Genomic DNA, 23,235 nt, shown 5'->3' with positions numbered 1-23,235 from the left:
CCCTCTACTTCCCCTTCTCCAGATCTCACTAAAAGCATACAAGCAGATTTTGTCTAAGGATATCAATCATTGTCTTCCTTTTCTCACCGACTTCCTTTATTTTCCTCCCTTCTTGTCTTAGCTTAAAACCTCTTCTTCCTACGCCGGGTTTTAATTTCCATTCTGTGCTATTATCACACGATGCTTGTCTCCTGTTTCAGTTCTTACTTAACTGTTTTGTGCTTCCAGATGTACAGTTTTCTGTGTTACTTGCTAACCTGCAGACTGGCACAAGCTAGGACTTGTGTGTTTTTAATTGCTCAGTCTCTGTAACATACAGCAGGTTCACAATAAATATTTACTAAATGAATGAATGTAATTTATGAAAAAGGTTGAAGTTGATAGCAAATATGCTTTCCATAAGATATCAGATTCAACTAAAGCCATTTACAAAAGAGTCCATACACACCATTTCATAAGATGACATGCTTTACTAAAACTCTGTTTTTTATTTACCAGCTATAAATTAGAACTTCTTATTAGAGGGGACACATTGATGAAATAATCTGAATAAATACAATATTACTTTTATTACCAGTCGGATGTTAGCACCTAGAAAATGGAAAACATTTCAATACAGCTTCATTTGTCTCTTGTCCAACTTGGCTGATGGGGATACCCTTTGGGGTCAGTGGGTGAAAATGAGGGAAAAACATTTTGAAGAAATAAGTTGAAATGAACATCACTGAAAGCTAAAGTGAAAGAATATGGAGGAGATATTGAGGGAAAAGCTATGGTCAGTTAATAATGCCTTACATTTTAAATAACGCTAGAATGTGCAAAGATCATTCACATATTTTATTTTCCTGGATTTCATGATTTGGTAAAGGGGATGGAACAGACTCATTGTGCCACGTTTGAGCAGCATGAAATCTAAGGACGATGCTCAAGAGCATACCAAAACGTCAAATACTCTTTTGTGAACACTTCTAAACCAACCAGGTAGAGATGTGTGTGCAATTCTTTTTTGTGTGTGTCTGCAATCCATCTTCATATATATTCTTTATAGCATCCACCACACAGTTTTCCTTTAGGTTTTATATTTCTGATTATCAGCTAGACTGTGTTTTTGAATAAAGCGTACTATCTCTTATTTAATTCCTTTGTGTCTCCAGAATAATGCGTGGCATATAATATACACCTAATGAACGCTTGCTGAATTCACTCAGGATATGGCACCAGATCTTAGTTCTGTCGTGGTCCAGGACTTCGTTTACTTCATCATGCCTCCAGCACAAGACAGATTGTCAATGGTTATTTGTTGCCATTATTATCAAAATTTTTTGGAGGAAGAATTAAGAAGGCCAATACAGTCTGAATCAGGCCCATTTATTCCAGAAACTACAAAGTATTTTCCTTAAAAATGGAGTTGCTTCAATTCTATGGTTGAATACAAAGAATCTACCTTCAGTACAACTTGAAGGTAGTACTGGTGGTGTTTACATCTCCAGATTCCAGAAACAGTTTATGAAACATCTACATGCCAAGTTAAAAATAACAAAGTGAAGTAAGCCAGACAAAGATAAATGTTATATCATTTTTATGTAGAATCTTAACAAATGATACAAATGAACTTACATACAAAACAGAAATAGATCTGGAGGCATAGAAAACAAACTTACGGTCACCAAAGGAGAAAGGCGAGGAGGGGTAAACTAGGAATTTGGGATTAATATACACACACCCCTGTATGTAAAACAGGTAACCAACAAGGACCTACTGCATAGCACAAGGAACTATACTCAATATTTCATGATGATCTATAAGGGAAAAAAGAATCTGGAAAAAAATATATGTATGTAAAATAGAGAGTGAAAGTCATGTATATGCATATAAATAATTCTCAGAGGATAATAAGAATAAATACTTATTGAGCACTTACTGTATGCCAAGCATATAGTTCTAGGAGCTTTACTTGAATGCTTTCATTTAACTCCTTGTCAGCTCTGTGAGTTTGGAAAGGTGATCCTTTTTACAGATACAAACACTAAGGAGATAGGAGTTTACAAAACTTGTCTATGGCATCAAGCTGACGGGGGCAGGTTTGCTATGTTTCAAATTAAGGTTTCTTGATTCCTCAACTCATGCTGTAATCCAGAAAACTAAATTTCATGCCAGTTTTTGGATATTGTTTGTATTTTCTTCTTTGTATATTTATAGATTTAAAAAACTTTGTAATAAATAAGTGTTTAACATTCAGAAATGTTATTCTAAAACATATTAATTTATTTCAGTGGACTCTAATGATAAGGAGTCCACATGCAGATTTTATCTTGACTAATCAATGAATCACTTTCCAGTAAATTCAGGATTTCAACCTATTAATATTTTTGTTCTAAAGGGATAAAACGAAAGTTGTAGCCAGAGAGGACATGAAATAATTACAAGTAAGCTATTGATAATGAACCAAATATTTAAATTTGGTTCTCTAATGGAATTGTGTATTAGTGATTTTAAGATTCACAGTTGAATAAGTCGCTATATTTCTGATTTTACATTCTGGGTATAAGGTATAGGAGAAAGGCAACATATTGCAGTTATCCTGGGAGAAGTTCTTTGGTAAATTTCATTCACAGTATTCTTTACTAAAATGTATCAAATTCTGTAAATCCAAAATAATCACTTTTTTGGGGGGTATTACATGTATGTTGATAGCTATAGTAAAATTTATTATTCAAAAAAATATATAGATTTATTCCTATCTTCTACACTAAAAGGCCAGTGCTATTCCAAGATTATAAGGTGATTCCAAATGTCACTGAGCTTTTCTTTCAAGTTAAAAAAGCCTTAAATCAAAGGGAATTTGGTGCAAGTAAGTTATTTTCTGTTCTCAGAAAGCTTGTGGGCAAAGAAGCAATTTTATGAATATGGAAATGTCTTCAAAGTTCTCACTGAAATATGTATTTGGATTATTAATAGAAGACAGTAATTGTTTTAGCTCTGTTTTTACATACATACTACTTTTTAACAATTAAGGTAACTTTAATGAGCAATTGAAATAGCTAAAGGAGAACCCATTAACGAATGTGTTACTTCAATGGATCATGTTGGTCAGGATACGAGTTCAAGTGCATTAATTATCCCTAACAATGTGCACAAATAATGTCTAAAAAAATCACAACAGGATGTCCACAGTATTTCTGGTAATGTATCTATTTACAGAACACAATTAAACCTAGTTTGAACAGTTGAGTTCAGTTCAGTTGCTCAGTCAGTTCTGACTCTTTGTGACCCCATGGACCACAGCACGCCAGGCATCCCTGTCCATCACCAACTCCCAGAGTTTACTCAAACTCATGTCCATTGAGTCGGTGATGCCATCCAACCCTCTCATCCTCTGTCGTCCCCTTCTCCTCTTGCCCTCAATCTTTCCCAGCATCAGGGACTTTTCAAATGAGTTTGCATAACCACTGGCTATCTGAGGCCCCCCGATATGCACTGTAATTAATATGATCTACCACTTGTGTAACTGTTTCTTCTGTGAAGTGTTTAAAACACCTCTTGTTAGTAGACCTTTGCTCATTAGTGAATATTTTCTAGAACCACTATCCTGTAGATATGAAATTACAGCAAAGATTCAAAATACACAGTCAGTCCCAGGACACGTGTTTCCTAGCCCTGAAACTGACTTTGGTTTATAGATCTTTGCACAGCATTCTACTTCTGCCACTCCTCCAAGCAGAGCACACTTTACTGTGAATAATGAGCTTTCAAAACTTTATGAGGGAGGCTGATTTTTTTTAAAGCTCCAATTTGTTTTCAGAAAATTGTCATAACATTTAATTTACCAGAGATAAATATTGTTTCAATTTAAACCCAACTCCTGCTATTTGAATCTCATTTTCCTTTAAAAATGTCTCCAATTGACATTGGTTTGAAAGTGCAAACCTATAAATAAAAGACAGTGGATTATAAAGACTCAATTTGTATTTATTGACTGAATTCTCAGAATCCAATTGTTTAGAAAGTTGTAATTTACAGAGAACTGGTTGATGGATTTGATTTTCTCTTCAGCTTTTTCTATTCCTTCTTTCCCTAGCTAGATTTATAGTAACAAGTTAACATTTTTATCTTTTTGCCCCCACAAGATGTTAGGTCAAATCAGGTAAAGGTCAAATCAGGAGCAACTGCAGAGGAAACAAATTCGTTGCACATCTTTCTGAATTCATGTTTCATGCTTTCTTTTTTTTTCATGCTTACATACAGTGATCTTTTCACAGTTGCTCAAACTGGTAAGCTTTCCAGCCTCAGGGTGCTGCACAGAGTTTTCTTTTTCTGGAGTGAATTTCTCTTATTCTCAATAGCAATGCTCCATTCCCTTTGTTCAGGGCGTTTCCCCCAATTTACATGTGTAGTTGAAGTATTTAACTAGCACCCCCAGAGAATGTATAGTCCTTGAATCCTGGCACTGGAACTTAATTTTTCTCACTACCATATTCTCAGGGATGGAGGGCACATGGTAAGAGCTCAAGAGATATTCCTTGAGTCTGAATGGATAAAGAAGGTGTGCATAAAAATATATACAGTGGAATACCATTCATCCTTAAAAAAGAATGAAATAATGCTATTTGCAGCAACATGGATAGACTTGGAGAGCATTATGCTAAGTGAAATAAAACAGACAAAGAATACTATATTATATTACTTATATGTGGAATATAAAATATGGCACAAATGAATCTACCTATGAAATAGAAACAGATTCAGAGACATAGAAAACAAATTTAGGGTTACCAAGGGGAAAAGGTGAGGTGAGGGGGAGATGGGGGGAGGGGTGGATTAGTGGTCTGGGATTAGCAGATGCTAACTATTATATTAATATAGGATAAATAAATAACAAGGTTCTACTGTATAGCATAGGAAAAAACTACATTCATAGTGGAATCACTTTGCTGTAGATCATAAATCAACACACATAAATCAATGATTTTTCAATTAAAAAAATAAGAAAAAACACTACAGGTCAAATTTAAAAAAAGAAATATTTGTTGAGTCAAGGATAGGATCTTAACTGTTACATCTTTCTAGTTCCAAAGCATGAAACAAAAGAGCAATAATAACAAGCTTGATCATTCTCTTTTGCTTATTAAAGTGAAGCTTAAATGTTTGGGGAGCCCTTTCATGGTTCTGTCCAGTGTTTGCCGCATCAGCAACTGTTTCCACAGACAGCGAGAAACTGACAGCAAACAGTCACTCTTTTCTTTTCTGTTACCTACAAAAGTCTTTAATATGTTTCATTTTTTTTCAAAAATATTCTCAAGAACTGGCCAAGGCAATAGCTCTGGACACTTTTCATAACTTATTCACAATTTAAGAATGTTTTCTCAACTTCATTCAGTGCAACTTCAAAGTTGCCAGTATATCAAGAGACTCAGAGGTTCTTCCTTGGGTATAAGTGTTATTTTTGCTTACTTGTTGCTTAGATACCAGGATAAAAATAATATGTAACAGAAAGGAGTGTTCTACATAGAGGAAAAGAAAAAGGTTTTATGCAATATACCCAGTTACCCCAGAAACAACAGTAAATTTTTTTAGAACCAGGTATGTAGAAATGCATTGAAATAAAGGCAAAATTCTTTTTTTAGGAGGTTAATGTATACTAAGTGCCTCAAATCACTAGGTGAAAAACCAAAAGCATCTCACATCCTTGTCCTCTCATTATGTGTCACTTAGGTGCAATGTAGGCAATATCCAAAATGTTTTGATCCTTCATAAAGCCTTTTGAGCACTGCCCTGCATAGTACGTCAATAACATTTATTTACTCTGTTTATTAACTTATCAGTCTTAAACCTAGACTTTTAAAAAGGGGGATAAAATGAAATTAATATTTTAAAATCCTCCTAATCATAATTCTTAATCATCAGTTAATATCTCAAGGAACATCAAGAAAGGATTTGTTATTAATGAGCAGCTTAAATTCTTGATAACGTTAATATTTTTTGGCCAATACATTTTTGGCATTAGCTGGTTATTTTTTTAAAAATTTACAACGAACAAGGGGCTTTCTTATTGAAAATACTGGGATTACAGGATTGAAAAAGATATATAGTGACCTATATATTGTAAATATTAACAAATAAGTCATATTCTTAACTTTAAAAATGTTCGGATAATATTGGGGCACGATATATTTTAGTATGCTTATCCAGAGTTATTAAGCAGTGGTAATTTTAGGAAGGTGTCATGCTCACCCTTGAAGATGGAAGACTACAAGCCTCTAAAGCTGTCTCGACCCGCTTCCGGTCTGCTGAGAACAAGCGGTATACGCTGTGAAGGGAAGACACGCAGGTGAGAGAGGCTGCGGATGCTGCCGGCCACACGCCCCACTCGCTCAAACCCCGGCATCCCTCGTCCCCAAAGACTGAACACATGGCACTCGCTCCAGGATCAGCATCTGTGGTCTGCAACATCCATGTGTGTGCTTTGCAAAATCAAAGTGTCTAGGAGCAAATTAATATTTTGAGACAATGATGATGACCCGATTAAAAAACATTGCATTAAAAATGCTTCTAGTATGACGTTTTAAAATAAATATCTTAAGAATTTTGTCTCCTTGCTGCTACCACTGCTCTGAAAGTATACATTGCTAATATTATTAATAAATAACTTTTTATGAGCAGAAGCTCACTGGTAGCTGTCAGAAGTTGAAGGATTTTGACTGACTATGGTCTAGAACTGCACTTTTTTTGGCCAGTTATTTTGCTTTAAAATATATAACTTAGATAATGAGCAGTTTAATAATTTGGATTTATGGGCTCTATTGAAACATTAGGAAATCTATCACCCGGAAACCACCAGTCCCATGGGGAATCTGGTAGAGCTGAGTTATCCTTGTCTCTTTGAGACAGATTTCATTCTTCACTTTTCCTTCTTGCCCCTGGCCTGCTTTGTCATGGATGTTCCCTGCCTAACTTCTGTTGACATCGGAGTTTGCAACCCTTGTTTCAAAGCTAGTGTCATCTTGGAAGAAAGAGGCATCACGGTTGCCTAATTTACATTCCTAGACTAGATCTGAGTCTCAGATGTTCTTTTAGGTTTAACAGCAAAGGCCTCTCATCCCCTCCACCCACTTCCTGCTTTGGTGTTCCTTGAAAGCGATGCCACATGGAAAGAGGAAGCCCAGGAAGCCTCTCTGAGAATGCATACGCGGTGCATACACGGTGCATCTCTGAGGATGCATACACGGTGCATGTGGGGGGACTGGGCCACCACACACCTCCAGGCTCCCCTGGACCAAAGCAGAGCCACAGCACAGACTCAGATCTCTGAGGAAACAGAAATAGAAAATAACGGGAATCGCTGACACAGCTTACTTTTTGAGAGGAATGCGTCCTTCTGGAGTGACTTGCAGCTTAAGTTTAGTATACCTGTTGGAGAAGCAGAAAACTGTTTAATTTTTTTTTTTTTTTAATTTTCATTGAAGAATAAAATGCATAGAAAAAGGCTCTTTCATATGTACAGCTGGCTGAATTTTCACCTATTGTCCAAGTTTCTGCAATCAGCACCCAGATCAAGAAAAAGAATATTCTTATTTTAATAGAATCCCAGGAGGCCCTCTCATGCCCTTTCCACAGCTGGTCCCCCAGGGGCAAACCATTATCCTGACTTTAAACATTCAGATTAATTTTGCATTTTACATAATAGAATCACACTCTTTTATGGCTTCTCTCACTCAATATTATATTTGCAAGATCCATCCATATATTTGCTTTTCACTGTGAATCTTTCACTCTCATTGCTGTATGGTATCCCATTGTGTGAATGTAAAACTGCACTTATCTCTTTCACTGCTTCTGGGCGTGTAGACAAAGAGAAGACACAGGAGAGCTTACAAATTCTTTTGGTGGGTATATAAACTGGGACCACCAACTGCTCATGCACACAGTCATTCCATTCCTAGGTGTGGATGCAACATAAATGCTTACAGTGTGTTCCCCAAAAGGCATGCTCTAGAATGACCACAGCAGCTATTCATGGGGAGATGCCTGTTGGAAGTGGACATTTGCAACAGGTATGACGAGCTACCTAGCTGTTTTACTAGCTGTAACGTGCTATGTCTACGTGTCACTTTCCACCAACATTCTGTGTGGCATAGCAGATTTTCCAGAAAGTGTGTTAGATGAAGAATGATAAGAAGACAATTGAAATAACAACAAAAAAAAGAGGAATAAAGGGAGGAGGAGAGGGGAAGGCACGTGGAAAGGGTCCTGAAGGTGACAAACTAGTGAGATGAGCAGATGACACGAAAGAACATTTGAGTAAACCCGTCAAGTCCTGACTAATAGCAAAAGAAACTCATGGAAGAGTATGAAAGAAAAGTGGGCTGGAGTCTTTGGTTTGGAATGATGGGTATGTCTTACAGAAGAGGGAAGACAGAAAGTTATTAAATAAAAATAGAGGACCACCTAGTATTGTTTCCATTTGTGGTTCTGATTTCAACGTTTTCCAACCTCCTGAAATCCAGTGTCCAAACTGATCACAACCAGCTTTCCTACTTGCTCATCTGGCAGAAACTGTTATTTTCCTTGGTCAAATAAATTTCAGAAAGACTATGTAATTCGAGAGTGATTGGGTATTCCTGATTTGCTTTTTTTTTCTTTTTCTTTTCATTCTGCTTTTTCCTTTACATTCTTTTTCTCTTCTTTTTATTAACAGTTGCTGTGATTGTCTAGAAGGACAGGAATCAGGACATCAGCTTACTGATTTAAGTTGCCTCTATCAGAGATCTTAGACTCTGGAGAATTGAGTCCCATATGTTGTTCGATCACTTTCTCAGATTAATAATTGATACAACGCAGGCAGATGTAGGGCTGAAGATTCTCTGAGATGAATAGTTTTTGATTTTGGACATAGTTGCCAGGATTTAGAAGCATCTCCTCACTGCGTGTTAAAGGCATTGACATTCAGGCCAGCGCAGTATAACACAGATGCAGGGCTGAGAGGAAAGAGTGATCTTTACTGGAAGTCTTCCAATTCCAAGCAGTGAACCTATCAGTTCTCTAACAAGTCCCAGAGGGAAATTTATGTTTATCAATGTGAGAAGCCAGTGCAGCATAAACAAAAGACTCACAAAGGAGAAAGGAAACTGACTCAGATGAAGCAACACCCTTTGCAATAAAATTAGAGCTACTTACGCCTTTTCCAGAAATGCGTCCCTGGACATGTTTTGGGCCAGCAGGTTTGTTGCCAAACTGAAAACCTCATTTGTCCATTCCTGAAAAATATGATTCACACTTTCATTAGCTTAAATACTGTGCAGTCATTAGACATATGTTTTTAGCAAGGCTACTAGGAAGACAAATTAGTTCAATTTGTATGCCTAAGGGTTTTTTTTCTTCTTTTCCCTCTGTTAAAATGACATAATTAAATTCAAATCCCTGAATGACTACTCTTTTCCTAAGGAAATGTTCTTTACCCATAAGCAAAATTTTATCTGTTTTCTAAGATACCTACAGATAGAGAACTGATATATTGCCTTTAATAACCAAGTATGTCTCACTCTTTTCCTTGCATTATAAACACATAAAGAATTTTAAAATGTAGTCAATTATATTTCCAACAGGGCTTCCCAGGTGGCACTAGTAGTAAACAATCCACCTGCCTATGCAAGTTTGATCCCTGGATAGGGAAGATCCCCTAGAGGAGGGAATGGCACCCCACTCCAGTACTCCTGCCTGGAGAATCCCATGGACAGAGGAGCCTGGCAGGCTACAGTCCACAGGGTAGCAAAGAGTCGGATATGACTGAAGCGACTTAGCACATATGCATATTTTCAACATATCTGCAAAGAAGGTCTTCCTATTTTACTACTCAAGCCAAAACGGCTACACCAGGGAATCTTTAAGTGTTAATTACAGTTCTAGAAATCTCTCAACTAGCTGCAGTCCCAATGTCACATAATACTCAGTACCATTCCCTCCCCCCAGCTCTGTCCATTCCTTACTGCTCTCCTAATCCCAATCCCTACCTCACACCATCCACTTTTGACTTCTCTTGGCATCCAAAAAAATGCAAAAGAACAAATCTACAATAAAAAAGCTGAAGTTCTATTCTGGGTGATGATTTTGAACACTCAATTAACATTCTGGGCTGGAAAAAAAGTCTCTAAGAGAAGATGAGATAAGAGCTAAGTAATGTAATCATCTGATGTTGCAGTTGACTTGGCTCCCTCTTCAATGTTCAACAGCTTTTCCATCTAATTTTGTTATTTCTACTATAGTTTTTATTGTTATTTTGTGTTTTGCCTCCTGGTTTATGAAAATATGCAAATAATATGCTATCATGTAATACAGAAACAACTGAGGTAAAACTTGGGGTATTAAGTGATGGGGCAGGGAAAGGGACACTCTAAGCAGAGTTTTGTGTGTTTGTTTTTATTTTAAAACATTGAATTTATTTTAAAAAATCAGTGCAGTAAAACCTGCCACACAAATAGTTATCAATGACAGATGCTTCTATCCATTTGAGTATAGATATGTAACTCCTTAAATTAAAGATTCTTAATTTTCTTGAGTGTCCAATTCTTAATTTTCTGAAGCTCCAATACTTTGGCCCCCTGATGTGAAGAACTGACTAATTGGGAAAGATGCTGAGAAAGATTGAAGGCAGGAGGAGAAGGGGATGACAGAGGATGAGAAGGTTGGATGGCATCACCGACATGATGGACATGAGTTTGAGCAAGCTCTGGGAATTGGTGATGGACAGGGAAGCATGGTGTGCTGCAGTCCAAGAGTTGGATATGACTGAGCAACTGAACTAAACTGAATTTTCCTCGAAGACTTTTAAATCCTGAGGTTATATAAAATTAAACAAAAAACATGCACATTAAGTACAGATCAATTTTGTACAAATAAGTGTGATCAAGCCAATTAAGTTATCACCTGAAATAACTTGGACTTCAAAGAAAAATCTCAGATAAGAACACCATATGTGCTGTAAAAGGATTTACATTATTCTGTGGGTTATAACTTACTGGCAGGATTTAGTGACAATGGGGAGTAGTCTAAAATGAATTGGAAAAAGAAGGGAAGTTGTAACAAGAAAAGTAGAGTTGGGGGGAAAATGAATAAAAAAAACAAAGAAAAGTAGAGTTTGGGGAGTTCTCTGGCAGTGCATTGGTTAAGACTCCGTGTTTCTACTGCAGGAGGTGTGGGTTCTATCCTTGGGTCAGACACTGAGATTCTGCATGCTGTGGGGTACAGTAAAAAAAAAAATAGAGTTGGCATGAGAGTATAGAAAGCATTTAATGTCTGTTTAGTGCTTTGGAGAGAATTTGGCAAAAAATATAATATCATTGAAGGCCTTTCTTTTAGGGTGAAGGTAGAGCTGGACAGTGGGTTACAGAGGTAATGTAGCCAATGCAGGTGGGTTTGAGGCCGAGAAATGAGACAGAGGGCGCTCAACTATGAAGATGTCACAGTCCAGGTGAGAAGTATTGACACTCTACAGATTGTTGGTGGAGGGCTTGGGGAAGACAGTACAGAAGAGCTGTCAGTGAAGCAAATTTGATAGACACAGAGAAAAACTTTGGAATAACTATTAATATCTTTAAGATAAATTGTCCTCACATTAGATTATTTTAAACTAAGAGTAATAATTACTGGCACTGATTTTCAAAATATGTTTCTAGTATAATACTCAATATTTTCCAGGTTAGGGGTCAAACTGTAGACTTTTCCAACTCCAAGGCAACCTTGTGTGTGTGTGTGTGTGTGTGTGTGTGTGTGTGTGTGTGTGAGTTGTTTAGTCATGTTCGACTCCTGGCAACCCCATGAACTGTAGCCTGCCAGCTCCTCTGTCCATGGAATTATCCAGGCAAGAATACTAGAGTGGGTTGCCATTTCCTTCTCCAAGGGATCTTTCCAACCCAAGGATCAAACCAAGGTCTCCCACGTTGCAGACAGATTCTTTTTCACCAGCTGAGTCACCAGGGAAGTCCATGGCAATGTTATGCATTGGTAAAATTATTTATAACTGAGGGCAGTGTGCCATTTTGTATATTTACTCGTGGCCAATTGAACACCAGAAATAGGTACAGTGAAGGTATTATGAAGACCTGGGGAGATTTAATATGGTCTGACATTTAAGGTTGAAAGTTAAGACCTCTATTACATTCAGTTCAATAGAAATATGAAGGTACACAAATAATTTAAAATTTCCAGTAGCCACTTTTTTAAAAGGTAGAAATAAACAAATCAAATAAATTAAATAATAAATTTTATTTAACCCAATACTTCAAACATATTATTTGCCATATAATCAACTTAAGATTATTGGGCTATTTTCTTTTCTTATCTTGATCTTTGAAATGAGGTATGCATTCTGCACTTACAGCCCTTCTTAATTTGCACTGGCAACCTTTCAAGGGCGCAGCAGTCACACATAGTTGGGAGTTGTGTCTGCATTATTGGTGAGCACATGTCTTCTAGATCCTTTGTTCTTTCTATGGGTCCTTTATAAAGCCAGTTGAAGGACTGCATCGTCACCACATTCACTGCACAGTCGCAGCTCATTCAGAAAGTAAAGCAAAACTTATTTCATCACATTCTCAGAATGTGAGCATCTAAATATCCAAGTATGGAATTCGTAGAATCCACTGATTTCCTGTAGCCTTATGAGGTATGCAGAAGATCTGATCCAGACTGAATCAAAGACTCAGGGTCTCAAGCAATGACCAAGACAACTTTAGAAACAAAATCTTTGGTTGGTACTGGTGTCAGTCCATATTATATGGAGCTAAAACAGCATGGTATGTTGCAGTCCATGGGGTCACAAAGAGTTGAACATGACTTAGCGACTGGACAACAAAAAAACTGCATGTGTTTACTTTGGGCTCCCCAGATGCTGAGACAGGATTTAGGAGAAATGCATTGATTATGAAGTGCTCTGGGGCAACGTTACCAGGAAGTGAGCAGGACTGGGAAGGGAAGAAGGCAGAAGGGTGAGACTCCAAGCAAACTCCGCAGATGGTAACTTGGCATAACCCTTCCTGTGTATAACACCACCCAAGCTTGAATTTTCCGATGAGCAGAAAGGGAGCTGGAGTTTGACAATCCCTGTGCCTAACCTTCTTGGAGGGCACAAACAAAATCTGGTGTGCACCAGGACCCAGGGGAAAGGAGCCGTGACCCACAAGAGACTGACCCAGACCTGTCCGTGAGTGTCCAGGAGTCTCTGGCAGAGGTGTGGGTCAGCGATGGCCTCTGCAGGGTCGGGGCAGAGAGTGCAGCAGTGCCTGGGAGCTTGAGGAGGAGGTCACCATTATCATCATTACCTCCACCACAGTTTGGTCTCAGGTCAAACTACAGGAAATGAACACAGCCCAGCCCATCAGCAGAAAGTTGGATTACAGATTTACTGAGCATGGCCCCACTCATCAAAACAACACCCAGTTCCCCCCTCAGTCAGTCTCTCCCATCAGGAAGCTTCCATAAACCTCTTATCCTTCTCCATCAGAGGGTAGACTGACTGAAAACCACAATCTCAGAAAAGTAACCAATCTGATCACATGGACCACAGCCCTGTCTAACTCAATAAAACTATGAGCCACGCTGTGTAGGGCCACCCAAGACAGATGGGTCATGGTGGAGTGTTCAGACAAAATGTGGTCCACTGGAGAAGGGAATGGCAAACCACTTCAGTATTCTAGCCTTGAGAATCCAACCCCATGAACAATATGAAAAGGCAAAAAGAAAGATAATGAAAGATGAACTCCCCAGTTTGGTAGGTTCCCAAAATGGTACTGAAGAAGAATGGAGAAATAACACCAGGAAGAATGAAGAGATGGAGCCAAAGCAAAAACAATACCTAGTTGTGGATATGACTGTTGATTCAAGCAAAGTCCAATGCTATAAAGAGCAATATTGCATAGGAACCTGGAATGTTAGGTCCATGAATCAAGGCAGATATGAAGTGATCAAACAGGAGATGACAAGAGTGAACATTGACATTTTAGGAATCAGTGAACTAAAATGGTCTGGAATAGGTGAATTTAACTCAGATGACAATTATATCTACTACTGTGAGCAAGAATCCCTTAGAAGAAATGGAGTAGCCATCACAGTCAACAAGAGTCCAAAATGCAGTAGTTGGATGCAATCTCAAAAATGACAGAATGATCTCTGTTCATTTCCAAGGCAAACCATTCAATATCATGGTAATCCAAGTCTATACCCTGACCAGTAATACTGAAGAAGCTGAAGATGAATGGTTCTATGAAGACCTACAAGACCTACTATAACAACACCCCAAAAGATGTCCTTTTCATCATAGGGGGCTGGAATGCAAGGTAGGAAGTCAAGAAACACTGGAGTAACAGGCAAATTTGGCCTTAGAGTACAGAATGAAGCAGGGCAAAAGCTAATAGAGTTTTGCCAAGAGTACACACTGGTCATAGCAAACACCCTCTTCCAACAACACAAAAGAAGACTCAACCATGGACATCATGAGATGGTCAACACCAAAATCAGATTGATTATATTGTTTGCAATAGAGTTTGAAGCTCTATATAGTCAGCAAAAACAATACCAGGAGCTGACTATGGTTCAGATCATGAGCCAAATTAAGACTTAAATTAAGGAAAGTAGGAAAAACCACTAGACCATTCAGGTATGACCTAAATCAAATCCCTTATGATTATACAATGGAAGTGACAAATATATTCAAGGGAATACATCTGATAGACAGAGTGCCTGAGGAACTATGAACAGAGATTTGTGACACTGTATATGAGGCAGTGACCAAGACCATGCCCAAGAAAAAGAAACACAAAAAAGGCAAAATGGTTGCCTGAGGATGCCTTACAAATAGCTGTAAAAAGAAGAGAAGTGAAAGGCAAAGGAGAAAAGGAAAGATATATCCATTTGAATGCAGAGTTCCAAAGAATAGCAAGGAGAGATAAGAAAGCCTTCCTCAGTGATCAATGCAAAGAAATAGAAGAAACAATAGAATGGTTAAGACTAGAGATCTCTTCAAGTAAATCAGAGATACCAAGGGAACATTTCATGGAAAGATGGGCTCAATAAAGGACAGAAATGGTATGGACCTAACAGAAGCAGAAGCTATTAAGAAGAGGGGGCAAGAATACACAGAAGAGCTATACAAAAAGATCGTCACAACCCAGGTAATCATGATGGTGTGATCACTCACTTAGAGCCAGACATCCTGGAGTGCGAAATCAAGTGGGCCTTAGGAAGCATCACTACAATCAAAGCTAGTTGAGGTGACAGAATTCCAGTTGAGCTATTTCAAGCCCTAAAAGATGATTCTGTGAAAGTGCTGCACTCCATATGCCAGCAAATCTGGAAAGCTCAACTGTGGCCACAGGACTGGAAAAGGACACTTTTCATTCTAATCCCTAAGAAAGGCAATGCCCAAGAATGTTCAGACTACCACACAATTGCACTCATCTCACACGCTAGCAAATTAATGCTCAAAATTCTCCAAGCCAGGCTTCAACAGTACATGAACTGTGAAATTCCAGATGTTCAAGCTGGATTTAGAAAAGGCAGAGGAACCAGAGATCAAATTGCCAACATCCACTGGATCGCTGAAAGAGCAAGATAGTTCCAGAAAAACATCTACTTCTGCTTTATTGACTACGTCAAAGCCTTTGACTGTGTGGACTGGATCACAACAAATTGTGGAAAATTCCTCAAGAGACAGGAATACCAGACCACCAGACCTGCCTCATGAGAAATCTGTATGCAGGTCAAGAAGCAACAGTTAGAATAGGACATGGAACAACAGACTGGTTCCCAATTGGGAAAGGAATATATCAACACTGTATATTATCACCCTGCTTATTTAACTTATATGCAGAATACATCATGAGAAATGCTGGGCTGGATGAAGCACAAGCTGGAATCAAGATTGCTGGGAGTATCCTGAGATAGGCAGATGACACCACCCTATGGCAGAAAGTGAAGAAGAACTAAAGAGCCTCTTGATGAAAGTGAAAGAGGAGAGTGAAAAAGTTGGCTTAAAACTGAACATTCAGAAAACTAAGATCATGGCATCTGGTCCCATCACTTCATGGCAAATAGATGGGGAGACAATGGAAACAGTGACAGACTTTGTTTTTTTTTGGGGGGGGGGGGCGGTGATTCCAAATCACTGCAAATGTTGACTGCAGCCATGAAATTAAAAGACACTTGCTTCTTGGAAGAAAAGCTATGATCAACACAGACAGCATATTAAAAATCAGAGGTATTACTTGGCCAGCAAAGGTCCATCTAGTCAAAGCTATGGTTTTTCCAGTAGTCATGTATGGATCTGAGAGTTGGACTATAAAGAAAGTTGAGTGCCGAAGAATTGATGCTTTTGAAATATGGTGTTGGAGAAGACTCTTGAGAGTCCCTTGGACTCTCCAAGGGTGAGTGATCCAACCAAGGTGATCCAGCCAGTACATTCTAAAGGAAATCAGTCCTGAATATTCACTGGAAGGACTGATGCTGAAGCTGAAACTCCAAATCTTTGGCCACTTGATGGGAAGAACTGACTCACTGGAAAAGACCCTGATGCTTGGGAAAGATTGAGGGCAGGAGGAGATGGGGACGACAGAGGATGAGGTGTTTGGATGACATCACTGCCTTGATGGACATGAGTTTGAGCAAGCTCCAGGAGTAGGTGATGGACAGGGAAGTCTGGCATGCTGCAATCCATGGGTTGCAAAGTCAGACACGACTGAGCAACTGAACTGAACTGAACTGTGCCTGTCAGTCTTGGGTCAGGGCTACTGAAGGGGATGACAACCCCCAGGCCTTTCCTGCTTTCCTTGATAGCAAAGGGGTTCTGGCATTCAGAGGGCACAGTCAACAAAGAGACATGGGTGCAGGTTGTTGAAAATTAAAGCCAGTCCCCACAGAGGTGTTGTGTGTGAAATTGGTGGAACGGTTGGAGGGGACCTGGGCAGAGCACTGCTATAGGCAGCAGGATAACAAGTTCCAGGATGTCTGTATACCAGAATTAACTACACTGTGTAAATGGGAGATGGGTAATTAGAGGATTTGAGAACTGGTTCGTACAGGTTCTGGAGCCAGGCTTCTAAGACTTTCATGTGCATACAGATCACTTAAACAATCATCCTTGTTGTTGTGTAGTTAGATGCTGATGCAGATGCTGGGGACTGGGTGGCAGAGAATCTGTATCCCAGCAGAAGGCCATGCTGGAAGCAGGAGGTTTTACAGCCCTGACTGAAAACTTGATAGAAATGTTGGACTTTAAGCTCCACACCAAATCATCTGACTCAAACTCTTCATTTTCCCAAGAAACCTTTATTTTTTTCATGCATGTTAAAGTTTAAGCATTCTTCTGGGCCAGGGGCAGCACTTTCAGGAGCAACCTGCTCCAGGACCTGACTTAGGAAGCATTACTCTAATCTTTGACTACTTGCTTCCCAAGCAAAGAAGGAAATTATTTTGGCTATTAACTTTCGAATAACCAAAAAGCCCTTCCGGCTCTATTAAGAACAATGTGGCTAAGAAGTGTGGCCAAAGCAGCTTAAAGCAGCCTTGGCTTATCATGAGATTATGACACAGGCTTTGCTTCAGGGTAGATAGATCCTACTCTGGCAGTGTTCTCATAAATCCAGTGCTGGGCCCTAGGTAGTATAGCTTTGGAAGGATGGCTTCTTATTTAATCTGAAGGATTTGTATTTCAACTTTCAAAGGCAAAGTTCTGATGATTGCCACTAAGCTGGGTTCAGTCCCTGCTGTCTAAATCCTGAAGCTCTTTAAGTTAAGTTTTCTGCCTTAGGATCAATTTCTTTTTCTGATGAGGACTACAGAGGCCTGAGCTAGAGAGAACAGATCTAAAGATCACCTGTCATGGAATTTCATCTGGAGTTGAAATGCATTTATTCTGTAAGATGACTTCTGCAATTCCCTCACTCTGGGTCGTTACTGAGATCCCAGTCTTGACACTATTAAGTTTTACAAACCTGTCAAAAAGTTGTTGTTGTTCAGTCGATCAGTCACGTCCAACTCTTTGCCACATGAACTGCAATGTGCCAGACTCCTCTGTCCTCCACTGTCTCCTGGAGTTTGCTCAGATTCCTGTCCATCGAATCAGTGATGCAATCTGACCATTCCAACCTCTGCTGCCCCTTTCTCCTTTTGCCTTCAATCCTTCTAAGCATCAGGGACTTTTCCAATGAGTCGTAGTCATGCTTCCTAACGCCACTTGACTTCACACGCTGGGATGTCGTGAACTAGGTGAATGGCCACACCATTGTGGTTATCTGGGTCATTAAGACCTTTTCTACATAATTCTTCTGTGTATTCTTGCCACCTCTTCTTAATGTCTTCTGCTTCTGTTACCTCCTTACTGTTTCTGCCCTTTATCGTGCCCATCCTTGCATGAAATATTCCCTTGATATCTCCAGTTTTCTTAAAGGGATTCTTACTCTTTCTCATTTTATTGTTTCCCTCTATTTCTTTGCAGTGTTCACTTAAGAAAACTCTCTTATCTCCTTGCTATTCTTTGGAACTCTTCGTTCAGTTTGGTACAAATTTCCCTTCCTCCCCTGCCTTTTGCTTCACAAAGTTACTATACTTTTAGTTCTAAAGTTATTTCAGTTCTGTCATTCTTGCCACAGGATTTATCCATTTGCTTAATATTACTAACAATTGTTTCACAATATTCAGTTACTCTCATTGGTATTGTTTAAGTCTTTACATCAATAAGTGAACTGTGAACTTCCAGATATTCAAGTTGGTTTTAGAAAAGGCAGAGGAACCAGAGATCAAATTGCCAATATCTGCTGGATCATCGAAAAAGCAAGAGAGTTCCAGAAAAACATCTATTTCTGCTTTATTGACTATGCCAAAGCCTTTGACTGTGTGGATCACAATAAACTGTGGAAAATTCTGAAAGACATGGGAATACCAGACCACCTGACCTGCCTCTTGAGAAACTTGTATGCAAGTCAGGAAGCATTAGTTAGAACTGGACATGGAACAACAGACTGGTTCCAAATAGCAAAAGGAGTGTGTCAAGGCTGTATATTGTCACCCTGCTTATCTAACTTATATGCAGAGTATATCATGAGAAACACTGGGCTGGAGGAAGCACAAGCTTGAATCAAGATTGCAGGGAGAAATATCAATAACCTCAGACATGCAGATGACATCACCCTTCTGGCAGAAAGTGAAGAAGAACTAAAGAGCCTCTTGATGAAAGTGAAAGAGGAGAGTGAAAAAGTTGGCTTAAAGCTCAGCATTCAGAACACTATGATCATGGCATCCAGTCCCATCACTTCATGGCAAATAGATAGGGAAACAGTGGCTGACTTTATTTTTCTGGGCTTCAAAATCACTGCAGATGGTGATTGCAGCCATGAGATTAAAAGATGCTTATTCCTTGAAGGAAAGTTATGACCAATCTAGATAGCATATTAAAAAGCAGAGATATTACTTTGACAACAAAGGTCCATCTAGTCAAGGTTATGGTTTTTCCAGTGGTCATGTATGGATGTGAGAGTTGGACTGTGAAGAAAGCTGAGTGCCGAAAAATTGTTGCTTTTGAATTATGGTGTTGGAGAAGACTCTTGAGAGTCCCTTGGACTGCAAGGAGATCCAACCAGTCCATCCTAAAGATCAGTCCTGGGTGTTCACTGGAAGGACTGATGTTGAAGCTGAAACTCCAATACTTTGGCCACCTCATGTGAAGAGCTGACTCATTGGAAAAGACCCTGATGCTGGGAAAGATTGGGGGCAGGAGCAGAAGGGAACGACAGAGGATGAGATGGCTGGATGGCATCACTGACTCAATGGACATGGGTTTGGGTAGACTCTGGGATTTTGTGATGGACAGGGAAGCCTGGCGTGCTGCAGTTCATGGGGTCGCAAAGAGTCGGACACGACCAAGCAACTGAACTGAACTGAAACGAACTGAAGTATTTACTAGGTACCAAGGCACCTACTATTTACTATTAATAGATACTTAGCATCTGACAACTTAATTCTCACAGTAATTCTCTTGGAGGCATGTACTGTTACTAGCCTAATTTTACAGATGGAAATTTAAGGTTTCAAAGCTTTTATAAAACTTATTTATATCCCCAGAGCTAATAAAACAAGCTAGGGGTTAGATAGTGATCTATCTTTCTTAGTTTCTTAGGATCCAAATCCTATACTCTTAGATACTATGCTTTTTATCATTTTGTCCTAAATAATTTTAGGCAGCTGAACATACAGTTGAACAAGATTAAAAAAATGATAAATCTACTTTACTGTATTTAAAACACTGATTTAGCAGTTGTGTGCGCTAGGCACTGTTCTAAGTTTTTCTAAGTAACTAACTCATTTAATCCTCACAATCACACAGTGAGATATTTAATGTTATTATCACTCCCTTTTTTTTTTTTTTTTTTTTTTTTAACCAGTGAGAGAGCTGAGACACAGAGGTATTCAATTTAATTGTAAAGTCCCACATCTAGTTACAGGGACACCTGAGATTTGAAACCAAGAAGTTTGCCTCCGGAGATTGATCACCTTACCACTAGGTTACAGTGATGAAACAAACGGCAAAGTTTATAAACATCTTACCACTCTGTTCTGATAATGATGGTAGAGGGGAAATGATAAGAGGGGTGAGGTTGATCACGAAGTGTCATTCAAAAGCCTTAGAGCTTTGATAGAGAAAGGCACAGTTTGAACTCAAACTTGACTGAACTAATGTGGAGAGAGAGATTCATTCTAAACTTGTGGGTCTAGTCATGCCGTGTCTACCAGTCATGCTGTTCTTCGACAAGTGTTCACAGGTCTGATGAGAGAGACAATTCTCCTATCGGCAATTTACACTTCTTAACAGTTTGGCTCAACTTATGAACACAAGTTGATACTTCTGTTTAAAATACAGATCTTTCTGTTTCCCATTGTTCTGATGCATGCTATCTTTAATATTTTAGTGTATTTTTAATCTTTCCTTTTTTCAGCATTACATATCTGTTATACCTGAAAATGCAGAGAATAGTGTAACTAACACATATCCAAATTCAACAAAAGTTACCATTTTGCGATATTTGTTTTGGTGCTTTTTAACTATCATATACTTAAGACACTGTGGTGCAGACTCATTCTGTGTTGTTCTTCTGCTTGATTCCATTCTTCTTGTTTTCCCAGGAGCAAGCTCTATTTTGAAAAGTAGACATTAAAGCATATCTATTTTCATATATATTTTGAGGACAATGTTCTTTATCAGTGTTCAACAAACCCCTGAAGGCTAAATCCAGCCTGCCGTTTCTTTTTGTAAATAAAGTTTCACTGCAACACAGCACATTCATTTACATATTGTCCATGGCTGCTTTTGTTCTACAGGGGCCAACTTGAATAGTTGCAACAGACTCCCAAAGTGCAAAGTATTTACTGACTGGCACTTAACTGAAAAACCTTTTGCAGTGCTGGTATGGACTCCTATATGGCTATATAAAGTATTACATAAATCATATCAAACTGAATGCATCCCTTGGCCAGCTGCTATTTGCAATCATCATAATGTCTTTAAAATGTGCCCCTATTTCTCATTTAGATCAGTTATTAATTTTAACTACTAAACTACTCCACTGTAAGAATGTGTGCTCAGTCTTATCAGTCAAGTCTGACTCTGCGACCCCATGGACGGTAGCCCGCCAGGCTCCTCCGTCCCTGGGATTCTCCAGGCAAGAATACTGGAGTGGGTTGCCATACCCTTCTCTAGGGGGTCTTCCCGAGCCAGGAATCAAACCCGTATCTCGGGCATCTCCTGTATTGCAGGCAGGTTCTTTACCCACTGAGCCACCTGAGAAGCCCCCCGGTTGCTTCTTATATATTCTTACATATACATAAGAATACACAATTTATCAATTCTTTCTTTTGTTGATGGACACACATGGTTTATTTGCACAAACCAACTTCCTGCTGCCTCAAGCCACATTCAGAAGTTTCTCTAACTATTATCCTGATGTTTTCTTTGGATGCAGCATCTTCAGCAGTACCAGATGCCGCTGCTTGCTCACCAAAGCAGTAAGGACCTTCTGTGTTCCTTTTGGCAGTGTGGGAGAGTTTGTTTTTTCCTACATTTTAAAAAAACACTTGCTATTATCAGCCTTTCAGAAAATTTTTGCATATCTGATAGATGCAATGTGGGACCTTGGGTTGGTCTTAATTGTCATCACTGATTTACCTGTCTGGTTGGCTTTGTTTAATGCCTGTCAGGGCTGTTCCACTTTATCTTTTCTGCAAATTTCCTGTTAACATTCATTTTTCTTTTGGCTTTTTGTGCTTATTGTCTTTAAAAAGAGGAAAGCTTTGTTTGTTTGAGGTTTGTGCCCAAACACAGGGTGATAGTCAGTCTCAGTCTTACTGACAAAAACAGACACAGAGTGACTATCTCGTAAATGCCACCTATGATCCTGTCATACCAGGGACCCAGTTACGGCTGTGACCTGATACCACGCAGCTGGAGTCACAAAGAAAAGGCAGAGTGTGAACGCTCCTCAGAAGCATGCATTTGTTCAGTGATTTCTTTGGGGAAATAAAAACATTCTAAAAGGAACACAGAACCAATCTCTCTGTATATATTGAATATAACCAATTATGAGCCAATGGTTACCCTAATGAAATAAAACGAGTCACAAATGATAATCTATAAGCAAGCATTATCAAAGTACCTGATTTGGAAACCTCAATCTATGTTTTTTTTTTTTAATAAAAGATTCATGGAATAAATAATAATTTAAAGTGGAATATTTTAATATTTGTGAGATATATGAAAGTCCTAACAATTTTAATAGCTTTCCATTATCTTTTAGTGTGTTGGCAAACTCCTATTGCCATCCCTGATAATGGTGTCATTTCCATTATTTCTGCTCATCAGCAGGCAGCAGGTTGGGATTTGAGTAAGAAAGAACAATGCGTGGCTCATTCAGGTTGCATTGCCTGGCTGAGCATGTTTCCCTTACCAGCTGGCAGGCATCAGAATTCATCTTGTCATGCATTTGTCTTAATGGCACAGTAAAGAATGTTTTCATCATGAAAGATGGCGTATGAGCTGCAAAGACTTTCATTAAAAGCAGAAAAGACTGTCTGAGTAGTAACTGAGTTTATGGGTCTATACTGAGTATTTAGAATTTTGGCAAAATTTCTGATATGGTTCCCCTGTTTTAGGTGGCAGTGATGATCTTATATCTTATATTCAAAATGTTCACCTCAAACAAA

General features: G+C 38.8%; 1 protein-coding gene across 4 annotated transcripts in view; it reads right to left on the bottom strand.

Moving 5' to 3' along the window:
- PLCB1 (phospholipase C beta 1) overlaps window positions 1-23,235 on the bottom strand; it is an 830,993-nt gene that overhangs the window by 245,242 nt on the left and 562,516 nt on the right. For all 4 annotated transcript variants that reach the window (XM_065920849.1, XM_065920850.1, XM_065920853.1 and 1 more), the window contains exons 5-7: window positions 9,175-9,254; window positions 7,354-7,407; window positions 6,232-6,307 (exon numbers count right to left, since the gene is read on the bottom strand). In XM_065920849.1, the coding sequence (XP_065776921.1) occupies window positions 6,232-6,307; window positions 7,354-7,407; window positions 9,175-9,254 (210 nt within the window). The remainder of the gene's footprint in view (window positions 1-6,231; window positions 6,308-7,353; window positions 7,408-9,174; window positions 9,255-23,235) is intronic.

The sequence above is a fragment of the Muntiacus reevesi genome, chromosome 2 (genome assembly GCF_963930625.1).
Source record: "Muntiacus reevesi chromosome 2, mMunRee1.1, whole genome shotgun sequence".
NCBI classification, from domain to species: domain Eukaryota; kingdom Metazoa; phylum Chordata; class Mammalia; order Artiodactyla; family Cervidae; genus Muntiacus; species Muntiacus reevesi.
This window is presented reverse-complemented; position numbering and strand designations above follow the sequence as displayed.